Here is an 18,249-nt window from a genome sequence, read left to right on the forward strand (position 1 = left end):
TACAGTGTACGTGTTGCTTTTTTGTCCGCGCTATTTTGTCGGGGAGCCCATATTACTCTCGACAAATAACCTAATATCAGTTTCTCAATAAACTACCTAATGCCTAATTGCATCAGTCTCTTAATAAATAATCTAATTAGAGTCTATGACCAGTTTTTCAATTAATAGCATAATCAAATGTGTCCTTTCAATAAATGTTCCAATTTCGACTAATCTTTTAACAAAGTGAACTAAAGAAAAGAACTCACCGGTATCCAACTATAATCAACCAATACTCCCAGTACAAAGAAATATTTTCACAATACTCCAATGGAAATGTACATATACCGATTCATTACACAAATGAAAGAAAATCCTGAATCCTCTGTCGATGATAACTTATGTTCCTTAAAACGTCAACACACTCGCTCAGGTCATTTTCGCCCCACAGCATATTCAAAATTCAAATAGATCGCACGTGGTTATTGGGAAAACAAGTTTACAACAGAATGAACAGTCAGTGATGTATAAACAGCCTAATGGTGGCTAATCTTACCAATCTCTCAATAAACAATTTTCACTATCAGACTTCAATAAATAACAGATGTTCAAAAGTAAAAAGTAAAATTTAAAATGTTTTGATAACATCTCTATAACATTAGGGATCAAACATTTATTGAGTAGCCAATTTAAAAGTTATCTACTTGCCTTAAATAGTATGTAAACATTTCCCTGGTGAAAGAAACCTTGTTCTGTTTCTGCTACATTAGCTAATTTCTTGTTCTAAATAAAAAAACAACAACAACAAACAAGCAATTTAAAAAAAACTTACATTATGTAAGAGGAAGAACTCCACACTTACAACTATATCTGTCAATAATATACAAGTTATTTCACTTTCTCAATATCAAACCAAATAATTAATTACCAATTATTACTTTTCTTATTGGTTATTTTTTTTATTATTGATTCACGTATTGTTAGGTATAATAATTAATTGTTTAAAGTTTCAACTTGATCCAAGAATGGCTGTGGGATAAATAATTTGTACAATTATTTAAGGGGACAAATCCCAACATATTTAATTGTGGCTGTGAATACTGAAGGATTAATTTCCGTCGCTGGTATCAAATAAAATAATTAATAACCAGTAATTAATTGACTAATTGTTTCATTTTAAAAAAAATTGATTTAGGTTTATTTCACTTGTCTCATAAAAAACATTAAAATGATAGGAGACATTTCTTATTTTATCTTCTAAGTAGGACTTTTTAAAATCTGTAACATTTGTGCAAAAGACGACAGCAACTAGACCTAAATCGATTTAAAACGCTTTGATGAAGAAGACATTTCAAATCGTCCGCATCATCATGATTCTTTTCCACTTTCTCCATCGGAATTTTATAACTCTCCTTTAGCCCCCTTGCTGCTATTTACAGAATCCATAAGCAAAGAGAGGTCGCTGGTGAAAAGTTGATTAACACTATATATTAAGTTGACGGCTTTTTACAGTAGCCATAAGCAAAGAGGCATGGCATTATCTCTTTGTGTGTACTTGAAGTTGGCAGCATGGATGCTGAAATAAAATCATTCATTTCGGAATTGAATTTTGGAACAGGTTGTGGAAATCTATAACCTTTAACTGAATGAGTCTTTTATGAGACATTTAAAGATGCCTCTCACTCCAGTCTTTTTTCTTTCTTCAAACGATCATATAAATATAATGTTGACACCGAGAGAAACGAGATTGCTTACATGTCAGATAACACGTAGAAACCTGATAAACTTGTTAAGACTGATCTAGATTTAGTGAGACCATGGAACTATACTAATGGAACAACAGCTCCTAGTTTTTACTAGGGGAGTGCCGTCGCGCATCATTTTCACGCATGGTGCAATATGGAGAAATTCAGGAGGATGCAAAAGAAGAAATTTACTCCTCCAGTCACTTGGACTGACCTTCAATGAGAGTAAAACTTTCCTACGCTTTATTTTATTAAATCTCTAAAAACTTCATCCATTTTCTCACAATGTTTTGTGATTTATAAAATTTTCCTGAATAAGGGATCGTCACAAAAGTTATTTTTTTAAGGCCACCCCATTAAAATAGCTGTTTTCAGTACTTTCACATTTGGGTATTTTACACAAAATCTGGATTTTTTTATGTACATTAAATCATTATCATCTGTCCCGCGTAACTAAATCCTCCACTTTTCCCGGTCACCAATGTTCTTAACAAGAGAGAGAGGCTGGTCCATTATTTGCGTAGTCCAGCCAGCTTTTCTTCTGACAAACCTTTTTTCGTTTATTCTCTTAAAGGATATTTTTTTTAAAGTTAGTCTTACAAAATACAATTCCAAACCAACTCATGCAGTTATCGTCTTTTCACAGTATTGAGGAGTCATCCTTTTTGCCAGCCAGAGTGTTAATTGGCAAAAGTAAAAAATTCATTATTTTAATTTTTTTAGTAAATATTCACAACTATATCTTTTATATAATAATATATTTTCTTAATAATAATATCTTTTATATAGACATGCTTTAATAGATCTAATAAATGATTAACGCGGCCCTACCAATATGGGTATATTAATACTTAAATCTGGGTATTTTAAATTTCGAATGCGCATTTTTAAAAAACCGAACTTATCTATAGATCTCTTATATCTAGAATAATCTAGATCTACAACACCCAGACTTAGACTATGGTTCTAGATCTATTTAAAAGATATTTTTTTTTAAAATAACTCAACAGATCTAATAAAGTCATGATTTCCACTCTATTTTCTCTAGATCTAGACCATACATGAGGTCAATATGAATGTTTATAGATCTAGTCTACGTCTAGAACTCTAGATCTATCGATCATGACTATATAGTTGACTATAGTCTATAGACTATAGTCTATAGACTGTATTATACTGTAACTGTATTACTAGTATTATATTAGTGTATAGTGACGGTAATTATAGTCACTATAATCAATAGTGTATTGCCTGTAGATCTAGTACCTGTACTAATATTAGTAGATGTAGATCTATAATAATAATACTTTTTAATAGTAGAAAGTAGATTTATAATCTATCAATTCTATCTAATCTAGATCTAAATCTAGACTTCACTTTCACATCACATGATTATTGATACAGACAGTGAATGAAACGAATGCAGTGATTATATTATAGTTTATACTGACTTATAGCTCTACCAGTTGATTATCATCATCATCTGAGGTCATCTCGAATAATAATCTAGACTAGTATGTCAATGTCTCTATTAAAATAATTAATATCATCAGCCATATAATATATATCATTTTAAATATTAAAATAGTAGACATAGATTTCTATATTATAAATAGATAGATTAGATCTATAAAATATAATTTGACAAACTTTAGAAATGATTGATTTTATTTTTAATTGATCAGCCTTCTAGACTAGATCTAGCATCTCTAGCTAGACTCTAACCTGTAGTTTGTAGATCTTGGAATTGGATCGAAATTCACCTTCCTAAATTGTCTCCTCTGTAGCTGATTTGAGAGGCCCAACGAGGCAAGAGTCTATTACTATTAGTACTCTGTCTCTTGATCTATCTAGTAGGCCTACTTAGCTAGTGCATTAACCTTAGCCATATTGTAGTCAAATCTTGACAACTAGTCTTCTAGATCTAAGCTTCTAGAATAATTAGATCTAGATCCAGTTTAGATTTAGAATATAAAAGTATTTTACTAGCTAAAATACTAAATCTACTGATCTAAATTCTAGATAGATATACAATATATAGATCCAGTTTAGATTTGGAATATAAAAATATTTACTAGCTAAAATTCTAAATCTACTGATCTATACTTAATATTTTAGATATTATATGACATCTACAAAAATTATTATTAAGATATAATTATAGAATCTAGACTAGTTATTTATGTACATAAAATATATAAATAAAAGATAAAATTTATGCAGGCCTAGATCCCATAAATTTATAATTGATCCAGATCTATCAGTAAAAGTTACCTTCGATGGGAAGTTTTACCCAATCTAATCTATACAAGACAATTTATAATCCATGCCTCGCCTACACCCCATACATTAAATAATAGTTCCCATTCCATGCCATGCCCAGACCCATGAGTTCATGAAATAATAAATGATGTGGTGTCAAGTTGGATCTATCCCCTGAAATTCAGCACTTTAATATAAAACTCTCATATCTAGTTAATTATTTGCTATGACACTCTGATCAACCTGGACTTGTGTGATACATATATGTTTCTTATCAGATTTAATGAATGAAGTTTTGGTGCATTTTAAGGCTACAAAAGTATCATCAGGTGCATTCTAACCATTGGTATTTTTCCTGGCAACATTTCTATTCTAGTCTGTGATAAATTATAAATTTAAAAAAATGTTTGTAATGTTTCAGTTATTAACAAGTAGAACCATGCCAACCAGTTCTGATGATGTACCAGAATGGCTCAAGGATCATACTTATACTATTTCTACTCTCTGGGCAGACATTAATAATATTGGCATCCATTCAATATTTATTGTAAGTACTACTATACAATTTTTATTTTAGTTATCTAAAAGATGTTTTATGAAGTGTGATTTTCATGGTCAAGCAACATCCAAATATCGGGGATGGAATTTAACATTTTTCTCTAGTTTTTTTTTTATAACACTCTTAAGCAAATTCATCTTTCATGAATGCCTAATATACTTGGCTGTTGTGCAGGCCATTCCTTTACAATAAACTGTTAGATGAAATTAGGCAAAATTATGTCTGATAATTTGTATGTTTGATACAACAATGTATTCAATTTAATAATATTATTTTTTAATTTTAATGTTTTCAAAAGAAATTAGCCATTATGCCTAATTGTATAATTACAGTTATGTTTGGAAATGCAAGAAAAAGGCATGCATTCCTGACAAGTCAATGATTGGTTGCACCTCTTAAAGGTAAGGTACTGCAATTTTTCCCTATGCACTTTTCTCATAAGCTGAAGTACTTGTATTTTTGAAAAACTAGTTTTCCATGAAAATGTAAATCATAATATATGTTATAGTTGCTTTTAGATGAGTGCAATGTCCATCAAATTAACTGAATATCTGCCTTCACCTTTAGTAATAATTCATAACTATTAAGGTCAGGGCCATGTCTACACATTAACACAGTAGCTCCTTTTAGGTACAGACTATTTTTAGAATAGCAAAATTATATAATTATACTTAATAACATATATACGTTTAGCATGGTCAACACATATGTCACACATATTTTTATTTTTTTTAAATCCTTTTATTTATTTTTATAACTAGATAACTTTCTGTTATGAGAAAAGATGAGATTCTTGGACTCCTGCATAGCACCACCAGAAAGGAAAATCCCATCATGTTGCAAAATAAAAGTCTTGGACCAATTTTAATTTAAGATATATATATTATACTGTAAGCTCTATACATATTTATGTATATTCTGTCATTCAGCCAACAGGTTTTGATTTAGTATTTCTTTAAATCTGTTTGATATTGTACTTGAAAACTATTAATCTGAGCCCCATTAAAACAATAGGGAGTGCAGTGAATGAGTGGTAAAGCACTTGGCTTCTGAACTGAGGGTTCCTGGGTTCAATTAAGACTGGGATTTTCAATTTCAGAATTCAAAAGGCTAGGGATACATGGCAATAGTAAGGAATAAGTAAAGGCAGTTTGGGGATCCATGGCTGAATGGTTAAGTCATGGGTTTGAATCTCTGTGAAGACTCGGGTTAAAAAATTTTTAGATTTTTGGGTGCCCCTGAGTCCACCTAACTCTAATGGGTAGCTGACTTTTGTTTTGGAAAGTAAAGATGGTTGGTTGTTGTGCTGGCCACATGATGCACTGGCCAAAGAATCAAATGACCTTAACATCATCTGCCCTATAGATTGTGACGTCTGAAATGGGATTTTTTTTCAAAAGGTGGTTGGTTGTTGTGCTGGGTACATGACACCCTCGCTAACCATGAGGCACAGAAACTGATAAACTTTATATAGATTGCAAGATATGTAAGGGAAATTTTACTTTTTTAAAATTAAAATAAGAATCTATCAAAAGTAAACATAAAATATGGTGCATTCTCCTTAAAACTAAAACCTGGTGCGAAGGTTTAAAATGTTGGCAAAAAAAAGCAACATCATATATTCTTAATTCCCTTTGCAAAACTTACTGAGAAGAACATGCATGTTGTTCCCTCATAATTTTCTTGACAGAGGAAATCTTGTTTATATTAGATTTGAATTAAGCAAATTAAGAAAAAAATTATAATCATTATTTCAAATGGTTGTATCTAAACCTTATGAATTATTTTTCCGTTATAAGTATATTGAGATTAATGGATAATCATGAAATTGTAAAATAATTGCTGCTATCATTCCATTGACTAAAGAACCATAATTTATTTATTTTTTTTAAATTAATTTCAAAATGATTTTTTTCAAGCATAGAGTTGACATAGATCTTGAGTGAATTTTTTTTTTTTATTTGACTTATGCTTCAATTTTATTGTATCATATTAGTTGTTAATTTTTATTACCCAGAATATTTAAAAAATGAGTACACTATTTTCATGTAATAATGTAACTTGGTATTCACACAATGCTCAAAATACACCATAATCTTTAGGCCATACAGATTTGTATAAATTAACTTGTTTAAATACATTGTAAATGTATACTGTTTGGATAAGAATAAAGTTTTTCTGTAGACAATTATTGTTCAAGATTTGTTGATGCTCCTGCTTAATCAATTATATATACAGGTCATTAGTTTTAACACGTCTGATAATAAATGACAGTACAAGTTAGTGAATGAAAATTTGTCATTATTTCAGCTGCTTTAGTCCTACATCAATGTGAGGTACCAGTACTTTGATTGTGTCATATAACAATTTAAAGCAACATTTTGAAATGAATAGTCTGTAGAATTGACAGTAAATACATTTAAGTGATGGGCTGTGATCTGCTTTAATTGGGAGCTGATCATGTATTGAATTTGTGTTTTTGATCTTTACTTCAAGTAAATGTTAATGAGCAATTAATTTTTAATGAATAAATAATTTAAAAATAAATACAAAAGAACCATAAACATCTACTTTAGTTTAATAATTTTTTTTCATCAGAACAGAATTTCCAACTTTGCATTCTTAAAATAAAATATAATTTATTTAGAGTAGAGTCAGAACACAAAATTATAGTTTTAAAATATTAAGTAAATTAAGCTAAGCTGTGATCTCTTATAAACATTTGTATATAGACTATACACAATTTAATTATTATTTTTCATCAAATTGCAGGAACTACTACATGTACTTATGCCTATTTGACAATAAAAAACCATAGTCAATGAAATAGTAATACTAGTAAATGAGATAAAAGTAAATTTAATATCATCAATGCTATTGAAGCCACACTTGTTTTTTTTTTATCTTGTTTGGTGGACTTCAATTAAAGTTGCTATTAATTTCACTGATCGTCTTAGCTGAAATGCCAGTGTCGTCTCTTTGAATCCTAAGCTTATTTTCTTGGTAACTGGAAGTCCAGATATTTGGAGTTTCATTTTAAGTACCTATACTTTCCGAAATGGCATTCCGATAGGCTAAACCATTTGCCTAACATGTCATATGCACGTAAAGAGGTACCACAGAAATGCTTAGGCGCCAACTTACTTTAACTGACATAGAATAAGAGAGCACCTGGTTGCATACAGCTTCAGAACGAGACAGCAGGAGGTCACTTACAAGGGTGTGGTATACACCAATGAAAATTAATTGCCGAGGGTAGATGGCAAAAAAAAAAAAAAACTGATTCTACCACAGGTGGACAATGGTTATGCCTGTGCTCAGTGTGGCATAATATGTAGGTCACAGCTGGGGCTGAGTAGCCTCTGGAAACAGCATTCCTCATAAGTCTTAGGAATCAAAGACAAGCCTATCATTTTTGTAGCATAGTTTGTAGCTTCTGTAAATGCATGAAATGCCAACACAAGTCCTCTTTGAGTTTGATGGATTATAAACATCTTACTTCTTTGTCTTATATTAAATGGTCCTTCTCTCTGTTCCTCTAGGTACTTGCATTTATCTAAATATCATTGATATATCGTAACATGTCATCAAAATAAAAGCTAGAATCTCTGCAACTCGTTTACAAGTCAGAAGTCATCAATAACACTTGCCATTTAAAAAATAACAATTTAGATTAGTCAAATCAGTGACTGATTATTCGATTCATTTAGGCCTATAAATTTTTTATTTGAATATATAATGATCCTTTACACTTTGTGACTTTACTAGTATACTTTGGAGTAGACTTGTTGAGCTAAAGTCGGAAGTACACATTGAGTTTTACTGTGATCTACTAGATCTAGATGTAGCTCTATATATATTATATTATATAGAAGTAGAGAGAGTATCTCATCAATAGTATCTGTCATATCGTGATCAGTAGGCGGCTGCAGGTTTATATAAGATCTATTCCATGACAAAAACCCTGGCTAGATTTAGATCTACTGGTCTAGACATCTAGATCTAACTAGAATTAAACTAGAAAACTGAATTAGAGAAGTAGCTTTCTGGATCTAGAACCAGAATCTATATTATTAATATTAGATCTAGTTGCGTCGAACGCTTAATTTTTGGTTGTTGTTTTTAATAAATGCACATAAAATACTTTGTATTTTGGCAATAAAAATACCCAGTTGGTAGTCCAGTAATTCTAATAATTAATTAATGAATGACTATCAGTATTTGTTTTAGATCTATCAGATTCATATGACTATGACTTATTATTTATACTTATTTTGTATCATTCGTCCAAGAAAATCTAGCTCTAGATCTATTTCATTTTAGATAAGGCTATAGTTGTTTTTTTTTTGTCATTTTATTTAGGCTACAATATTACCGAGATGAACTTTTTCTTTGTTTCCCACGAGACGTGTATGCCTATAGCCTAGTCCTTTCGATAATAATAATAAAAAAAAACGATTAGAAATGCGTAGCTTGGAGTGTCAAAACTGTATTAGGCCTCCTATTTTTATTTTTATTTCGTGCAATTTAGTATATCATAACAAATACGCATTTAGAGGAACGGTAGACAGGTCTTAATCCAGATTTAGTGTAAATAAACCAAACACAGAAACACTGAAAGATTGTATTTTCGGAATTTAGATTCTATTTTTTTGAAAAAATGTGGCATTTTATAGGGTGGTCGAAAAAAATAACTTTTGTGACGATCTCTTATTCGGGAAAATTTTATCTATTATATCAGATAGTCAGAAAATGGATGAAGTTTTTACACATCTAATCAAATAGAGCGTACGAAAGTTTTACACCCATTGCAAGGGACTGACGGAGTAAATCTCTTCTTTGGCATCATCATGGATTTCTCCACATTGCACCATGCGCAAAAATGATGCGCGACGGCACTTCGACTCTCTTTGGCTTTGTAAAAAACTCGAAGCTGGTGTTCCATTAGTATAGTTCCATGGTGAGACTAAAAAACCAGAGACTAAAAAAAACTTGTTCAGCTTAAAATAAAACAAACTTTTGTTACTATATCTAGTTTCATTTCCAGGACAACAAAATACACCATAATATAATAATTAGAGCTAATGTATTGTCTCTGAGGTTATTAGACTCTATTTTGTAAGTTTGTGAAACACTTTTTGTAGAAACGTAGTTCTGTCAACTCAGAGACAATACACAGTTTAGGTGACCTACCTCAATACACCAAATACATAATGTTGTATTTAAGTTTAAATCTTTGACTAAATGAGATGTCTGTAAAGATGAGGCTCGCGTAGATGATCTGCTTACAGCAGAAGTACACGCTCGACCAGACAGTGAAGTTTTTTGTAACGTCCCACAACTCTCGGACATAGTTCTAGGCCTACATCTGCCTCTTCTCACTAAGCTACTGTTAGGAAAGTCACTGCAAACAGATTCGCGAGTTACAGCAGAAGTGCAACGACTGCCTGTAGTTTCTCTAAGCTTTCGCTGCTCATACAGCATGTTTCCATTCTGGGTTACAGTTAAATGTAGCCTTGTTTTATCATGTGGGCTGATGGTGTTACAGTCGTCTCTACTGCTCAGCAGACGTCGTTTGGCAGTTTCCGGTCTTCCGACTGCTCTTGGTATGATGTTTAGTGGCCAGATCGTGGAACGACACTTGCCTGAAGCTAAACGTGTACATTCCAGAGATTTCAAGAAAGTCTTATCAGGCCTGTCATGTCCACACAGTTCCTTTAGAGTACTTCCGTAATAAGATTTTGTATCTTCATCAGTCATTTCTTTAACTAAAAAAATAAATAGAAGAAAAAAAAAAGATTACTAAAGAATATCAATATAGGACAAGCTCCATTTTAAAGTTAATGAAAGTACCGAGACTCGTCGGTTCGGAAGTTTACCACTTTACAGCATTAGTTAGGGCTTGAAAGTTTCTGAACAATGTCAACAATATTGCACATTAACATACAATTAGTTTTACAAATTTAAACAGCGGGCGAGGGGAAAGATCCTCCTCATCCAATGATGACATAAAGACCTATGTAGTTCTTTTCTACACTTGTATCTGTCCAAGCTATTAAACAATTTTAATCAACAAGATAAATAAAAAACTTGCAACAAGGGAGATCACTGAACCCTAGAGTCTGTCACGTAGATATATCATCATTCCGACATGATTTGGTATCTGTGTATCTAAACATTTATTTATAATTTTATTAAGCTAATTGAAACCTAATTTAATTTTGGGGGGTAAATACAAATAGAGCAGTGGATAACGTCTCGCAATACTATGGTTGTGCTGTTGTAGAATAACTAATATAATATTGATGTACTAATGCACAATACCCAAGATAGTCATGCAAAATCTGATTTCCAATAATATAGCATTCAAAGTAATCTAATCTTAGATGTTACACGTGTACTGAAGGTGTAAGGACACGCACTACCATATCTGAAGTAACATTAGGATTAAGAAAGTTTCCTAAGCACTTAGGGACTTTATTCAGCGTATAAACTTTTTTAAGTCGATTTCAAACACAAGGGACTTAAATGACTTATGTATGAAAGGAAAGTGCATTTAAAAATGCTTTCAAAACTCGCACCTTTATACGCGCGCACCGTTCAGTTGGGAGAACTCAATATTTATGTAGTCAAATATAGTCTACTTCATAAATTGTATGGTGACTTGGTCCTGTAGTCAAACGTTGACATTCGAGGTACTCTACGGGCTATTGTTAGGTGCCACTTATCTAGGGAACGCGTTCTCCGTGTTGAATGAATAGATAGGTTTGATTGTTAGGATCTGGTTATTAACACTCCCTTTTTTTCTGTTCCCCAACTTTCAATGTCACACGTCGATCAATGCATAATTACCTAAAGCTTCAACAAAAAGTTCAGTACACAATTATGTTTAGGTGTGTGAGAAGAGATAAACACGTAGAGACGAGACTTTCAAAAGTTGGAGGGGGGGGGGGAGCTTAAGAAGTTGATAGTGTGAACACAAAACTTTTATTTTGATTAGGGTTAGAGTTATAGGACTATTGTGGGAAGACAATGATTTCAGAGAAATCGCTTTTATTTGGAATCAGTTTTTGGCCCTCTAGTAGTCCGATAAGTCAGTATAACTTAGAATAATTTCCCTGTCAACTTATTTCGTTACTGGTCACCCAAAGTGTAGTATCGGGTATCAAAACAAGTAATTAAAACAAAAACAACAAGAAGCCAGAGTATAACCTTCATATTGCAATCCAATGTTTGGCCGCATAAATGGAGACGATTTAAAAATGCTTCAGATATTTATGAAATATTTTTAATGTATGTATTTGGACGATATAGACAGAAAGAAACAAACATAGACATATAGATCGATTGATACAAACACAGAGAGAGAGAGAGAGAGACAGAGAAAGAGAGAGAGAGAGAGAGAATATACAACTCTGCTTGTTAGAATTAATTACTTTATTGCATAGGTGTACACCTAATGTAGTTCAGTAGTGAACTATTCAGGAGATGACATAATTGAGAAAGAACAAAATGATTTTGCCCCTGAAACAATTCAGAGATTAATCAGCGTAACAGACGACGACAGGACTGCTATAAGTTCCATGGCATAATATCAGCATTTATGGTTTATAAGAGAGGTCGAAGTTTAAATTTAATGTACTAACACATTCCACTGAACATTTTGTTGTGTATTAATAGATCGCGTGCTTTGCTGTGTTTTTGTTTTTGACAAGGTAATTCATTGACTCGCCGAGCTGGTGTTAGCTTGATACTGAGCATATCCTGCATACAATAGAGTTATATTGCTTATAGGGTTATAAATTATTAATAAAGAAATTGAAGCGCTAAAGACCTTTTGCAATAAAAAGTCATCAAAGACGTAGGGTTTTGTAAGTAAATTGCAGTTGAATCACACTACTAGATTCTCGTGGGGTTACCAGACCTCCTTTTGAGGTGATGTCCTCCGTCTGGCAGGTATTGGTCTTAAGTTTGAAAAGGTCCGGCTTTCAATTTGTTGTTGACTGTAATTTTAACTATTGGCGCGTTCATTCGTTCATACCTTTTTGGTTTAAACACATAAATACTATCATCAATAGCAAAAACGTAACTAGTTTATTTTTATTTAAAACCCCTCAAAGATCAGTATAATTATTAATTAGGGCTGCCAAAAGGAAAACTTGTTACTCAGATCTCTTTAAAAGAATGTATATTTTATATCTTTTACATTCCCAGTAATAAGCATAAAGTTATAGATCTACAGCGTTGATGTTTGTAAGCGTACAGTAGGCGAAAGAGAGAGAGATATACCCTCCATTGCTTCAGACTTTTCGCAAAAGTACAATACTATGGGTGTGCAGTTGTCTGGAAACCCTGCATTCTCGCGATAATCTCTAAATACAATACAGAACAAGGGAAAGAGAATGCTCTAGGTACATAAGCATCAATACAGGGCCAGACTTACCTATAGGCAACACAAGCTATAGCTTAGAACCCCAATAATATTTTTAATACTAAAATTATAACTAACTACAAGTTGTTCATTAAAAATTTAAAATGTATGCCGCTTTACGATCCAGATATATCTCTGGCCTGTAGTTTTGACATCTGAAGTGTACTTTTGGTGCTGCTTGACAACAGCGTTCAGATCTAGTCTCGACTTTTGTATAAACAGCTTATATCATGATAGACGGACAACTATACACTACGACAATATAAATCTGCCTACAATAACACAATGAATAAGTAGGCTATATATTTATTACATTTTCCCCTAGTGGAACATAAGACTCACAAAATATGTTATGTCCTAACTCAATAGGCCTACAAAGCTTAACTATAAGGACATAAAGTTTTGATCGATGCTACGCCCAATCAATATTAATGGTTTTCACTTCATAATAAGTCTTGGAGGTCGATACTTTCATTTCCTTATTGACAAGCTCAAATATGTGGCCCTCTTCTGATTCATTGCCATGTTTTTTTTTTTGTGTAACATCAATCCAAACATTTTAAAACAAAAAAACAAATAAAAAAAAAACAAAACAACAACAAAACGATGGAACATTTTGTAGCTGTTATATAGGCTATATTGAATGTTTACATAGGCTTATTTAAAATGTCAATCCTGATGCATTTGTTCTTTAAGGGTATACATAGATCTTTACCAAGCGTATATCAACTCAGTCCGGTGTCAGGTCAACATCTTGTACACGTTATTTCTACCACTTCTCTTGCTCAGATCAAGTTGAAGCTTGGCACAGTTAGTCATTGTCGACGACAACACAGGAATTAATAATAATAATAAAAACATAACCGGTACAATTAATCTATTAATCGTAACTAATTTTTTATATGGGATTTTGTTTGTTGACAAAAGGAGTAAAAGCATCAAAAACTAGCTGGCAGCAGATGACCTTTAAAAGAGACAATTGAAACAATTAATTAATAGTACAACGAGACATACAAGACACCTATAGCTAAGACAAACAGACACAAAAACTCTTTTGTCTCCCTGGCAATCAAATCACTAAACAAAATTTAACGATCTGATATAGACTTTTCACATGTAAATTATGAGTGAGTCTGTTGCGAATGTATATTTTGATTTTGTACAGTTACCGTGTTTTGTTTGGTGTAATGCACAAATTGTAAGGCAAATTTCCATATATATATATATATATATATATATATATATATATATATATATGCCAAAGGCAGTCTTTTTTGGTGAGCTAAAAGGTGGTCGACGTAACAGAGGTGCCCCACTAAAACGCTTTAAAGACCAGCTTAGGCGCCCACTTGCCTTAGCTGACATAGAAGAGAGCCCCCCCTGGTTGCATGCGGCCTCAGAACGAGACAGCTCGAGGTCACTCACAAAGGCCGCGGGATACGAATTTGAGACCAAAAGAAAATCCGCTGCCGATGACAGACGCAGACGGCGAAAAGAAAATCTTAATCGACCACTGGCGGACAATGGTTATGCTCGGGTGTGGCAAAATATGTAGGTCACAGCTGGTATTGCGTAGCCACGAGAAATATTGCAGTCCTCATTAATCTTCGGACTAGAACTCTTTCCACTTAATTACAAATAGAACACGAAACGGGTTAATTTGAATTATTACAAAAAAACAAACAAACAATGAATTTGTAGAGTTAAAATCTCACAACTGAGTTATCAAATGGATACGTCTATGACACAATAGAGAAGTAAAAAAACTTGAACTTTTTTGCAGATAACAATGAATTCCTTTTCTTACACAGTAAAAGACTATGCCTACCAAACAACTATATTTCCTCCCCTCTCCATTTATAATAGAAGAGCACTACTATCATCTCAGCTTCACGACATGTATCAGGAAGTTTCAAGAAAAGATTGAAATCGAGTCATCTGGAATCTGAAGGAGCGAAACGAAACTAGAACTTACTTGCTACTAACGAGGTCTGAGGATTTGGAACTGAGCAAGATAATATGGGAACTTAGTACGACTCATCCTTCTAAGAACAGACTTATATGAAAAAGTAAAAATCAATGCGGAAGGCTGAATTTGCCGATAGGTCACGTGCCAACCAATGACCCCCCCCCCCCTTTGGCCCCATTCACTCTCCACAAAGTTAGGGTCATAAATTTTATACCGATAACATACCGACAGCATGCTCAAAGCCATGTCAATAGAATACTAATCGTGGCGTTCGACAAAACTTTTTTATGGTACTCTTATCAAGCTTAGTCAAGTTTTTCGCTGACATGTTTTCATAGAAAGGAAAATTTTCCAACAGATAAACTTTACTTTTTTAGATATCTTCCATTTAAAAAAACAATCAAACTTACTATCATATATCTATATACTACCTGTTAAACCGTAGCTAATATACATATATATATACAAAAATATTCTCTCTATGCCTACTGCTGTTATGTGGGAAGAATCATTGATTTTAAAACCAAGGCATATACATCCAGTCCGATGAACTTTATAGCACGCAATTTCTAACCGGCTAAACCCCCATCGATGCTGTCGCGAATTCGCTGAAACTCCAGTTCAGTCTCTGTTCGATTATCTCTTTAGTTTTGGTATGAGACCAGTGGCATAGCTTGGAATTTTCCATCATTTGGGGGCCCAGGGATTGATTTCTTTAAGGGGCCCTTGCATTTTGACACTTGACATCATGCCATAAGATAATGTCATCGTCCAAAGCCATATCCAAAAATGTTTTACGAGCTAAACCAAAGTCGTTTTGCGACTAAAGGCAGCTTTTGATGATTGTGATCATTTTTCAGTATTTCCTATGACTACATTTTCTAAACAATAAATGACTTCAATGTTGAGTGAAATCAATGTACATTAAGGCCTCACTTTAAGATAAGCTTTAGTCTTAGATCTATAAAGAGATACGTCTACTATTTGTGCAGTACATTTTTCAAATGTCATATTTTAAAATTTAAACTAAACATTTTATCCCTAAAGATTGAGATTTCGTTTCCCTACAAATGTGGCATATAGATGACTAGGTGAATTTGTAGATTCTTTACTTTGCTATACATATGAATAATAATAATAAAAAAAGAACACACAACAGAAAGAAACAAAAATAGCAACAACATACCTACCTCATGCCTTCGTGTCATCTATACTATTCTATACGGTACACTGTCCTCTTATCTCTCAAACCATAAACACGACTTGTTATTTTAGTCTCACTATTGAACTACACTGGCCACTTTGTTCCTACCACTGTAGGTAGACTTGGACCTATATCATGAAGTCTACAACTATACACTGGTCTCACGATCTTACCATGAGAGTAAAACAAAATCCTGCCTGTCGAGCTTCAACTTTTAATCGGTAGCTTGACCTAAGTGCTTAACCTGTTAATCTCCCCTTCAGAGTTTTGGATCGGTTGAACATTACTGAACAATTGGGCTCGCACACAATAATCTCATTATTATGCAACTTTTTAAAGAAGGGCGAGGAGGGGCGGATAGCGTTTGTACTTGTGTGTAGATGTGTGTGTGTGTGTGTGTGAAATTAGGCTTAGGGCCATAAAAATTATTAAATGATCTGGACAAAAAAAAGAACAGCTATCTCCACTGCACGTTATATTGGTTACTTCCTTAAGATCAAGTCACAAAGCACTAAAGACAACCACAAAACTGTGGAAAACTAATAAGAACAAGGTTAGAAGCAAAGTTTGTTTGGAAACGCAAACTCAGAACTGGCTCCCGAAGTGGTCCACTCAGGCTGGTTTAATTATTTTCAGCATCAATATCAAGCTATAAACTACAAACTATCAACAACCACAACACTATATCGGTTCATACAAACTATCAACAACCACAACACTATATCGGTTCATACAAACTATCAACAACCACAACAATATCTCCTTCCTAACAAAAAGAAGAGACTTGTGTTTCGAAAGTGTTGTCGATATTATTGTTGGCCTATTGTTAGGCAGACGCATTCAAGGCTTCAAGGAGAGAATGTGCAATACAATACACCCCCCAGTTGCAATGAGTAATACTAAGCAATACTTATAAAGTCTTGTTTACGTCTTTGGACTAAAACAAATCAAACAAACAATTTTTTTTAAATTATTCGTAGCTTCTATAATGGAAAACATTGTGTTTAGCTATACAAATATTTTAAATCATTATTAGAAAAGAAAAAAAAAACACGTCTGCATTGTTATCGAAGTATACTAAAATATTACCTCCCCTATTTATATAGTTTCCCCTGTTTTTTTTTTTGAAATTATTGTTATTAGTGTATAGTTGTAAAATGGTGTAGTTTAATGTAAAAACTGCTTTCTCATTTAATAATAAAAATTCGCTTTCAGAAAAAAAAGTAACCACTGGCTAAAACTGCAAGATCTAAAATAACATGATAGCCAACACGATTTTCAATATCTTATCTACTTTTGCCATCTAAATCGGACAGATGGAAGGACACAAAACTAATAAAAACTCGTTTGTCTTTCGAGGGCTGCTAATAAGTTACTAAATTAATATTATAGCACACTCAAAAGTTCACATGTACTCGGTCACCATATAAACAAGCTTTTCCAAATAAATAATCTCTCTTTCACGATACGATCCCTAAACTCTATTACCAGAAAATCAAGAAGACTTAAACAAGAAAATAAAAAAAAATAGTTAAAAAGAAAACAACAAAGCTTACATTAAGTATAGTTGTAGGCCTATCAATTAGTTTGGATCAGTCATGTCATTAAATTTGTAATGCATCTAGATTCTAGACTAACAATAAAAAAACATTTATAAAAATAAAAAAAGGGGGTGGTGAAAGACCTGAATTTGAACTCATGGTTCAAACCTTCTCAGACCAATACCGTAACCACTATGATAGTGAAGGCCTAAGAACATGGAAGATTCCCATTTCATGTTGTGTTTAATAAAGACTCAGATGACGACCTAAAAAGTAAAAAGGGGACTAATGCAGCTTATACCACCGTTTCAGTCAAGTACAAATTCTTACCCTTGTTTGAGATACCAAACAAAATAATTAATTACCTTAACTAACTAATTGTTTATTTTTTTAAATTGATTTTTGTTTAGGTAAAAGAAATAAAAATGCAAAATTTCAGTTTGATCTAAGATTGGGTGTATATATATGAGAATAGAATTTAAAAAAGAAAAGCAGCATTTCTCAACATTCAGCGAAAAACATAACAACTGGGGCAGCGCCGTAAGGTTCCCTAGTGGGG

At 32.8% G+C, this 18,249-nt stretch overlaps 1 protein-coding gene and 1 long non-coding RNA gene across 6 annotated transcripts in view; one reads left to right on the top strand and one right to left on the bottom strand.

The window, feature by feature from the left end:
* LOC106061561 (villin-1-like) overlaps positions 1–16,589 on the bottom strand; it is a 34,406-nt gene extending 17,817 nt beyond the window's left edge. Inside the window, exons 1-3 of one of the 4 annotated variants that reach the window (XM_013219737.2) lie at positions 16,136–16,589; positions 9,739–10,313; positions 688–762 (exon numbers count right to left, since the gene is read on the bottom strand). In XM_013219737.2, coding sequence (XP_013075191.2) covers positions 688–762; positions 9,739–10,305 — 642 coding nt within the window. In that variant the 5' untranslated portion in view covers positions 10,306–10,313; positions 16,136–16,589. Of the gene's footprint in view, positions 1–248; positions 548–687; positions 763–9,738; positions 10,314–14,951; positions 15,030–16,131 lie in introns of those variants that run through there. The other 3 variants (XM_013219736.2, XM_056005869.1, XM_056005893.1) reach the window with 3 other exon arrangements.
* LOC129922017 (uncharacterized) lies at positions 2,948–6,733 on the top strand. 2 transcript variants are annotated; one of them, XR_008773978.1, is made up of 4 exons: positions 2,948–3,238; positions 4,408–4,533; positions 4,878–4,946; positions 5,307–6,733. It is a non-coding gene; the product is annotated as an uncharacterized LOC129922017 (long non-coding RNA). The 2 variants fall into 2 exon arrangements; XR_008773968.1 differs by lacking the exon at positions 2,948–3,238 and having other exon boundaries at positions 3,294–4,533.
* Positions 16,590–18,249: the final 1,660 nt, after the last annotated feature.

This window comes from Biomphalaria glabrata, chromosome 1 (genome assembly GCF_947242115.1).
Source record: "Biomphalaria glabrata chromosome 1, xgBioGlab47.1, whole genome shotgun sequence".
Taxonomy (NCBI): Eukaryota; Metazoa; Mollusca; class Gastropoda; family Planorbidae; genus Biomphalaria; species Biomphalaria glabrata.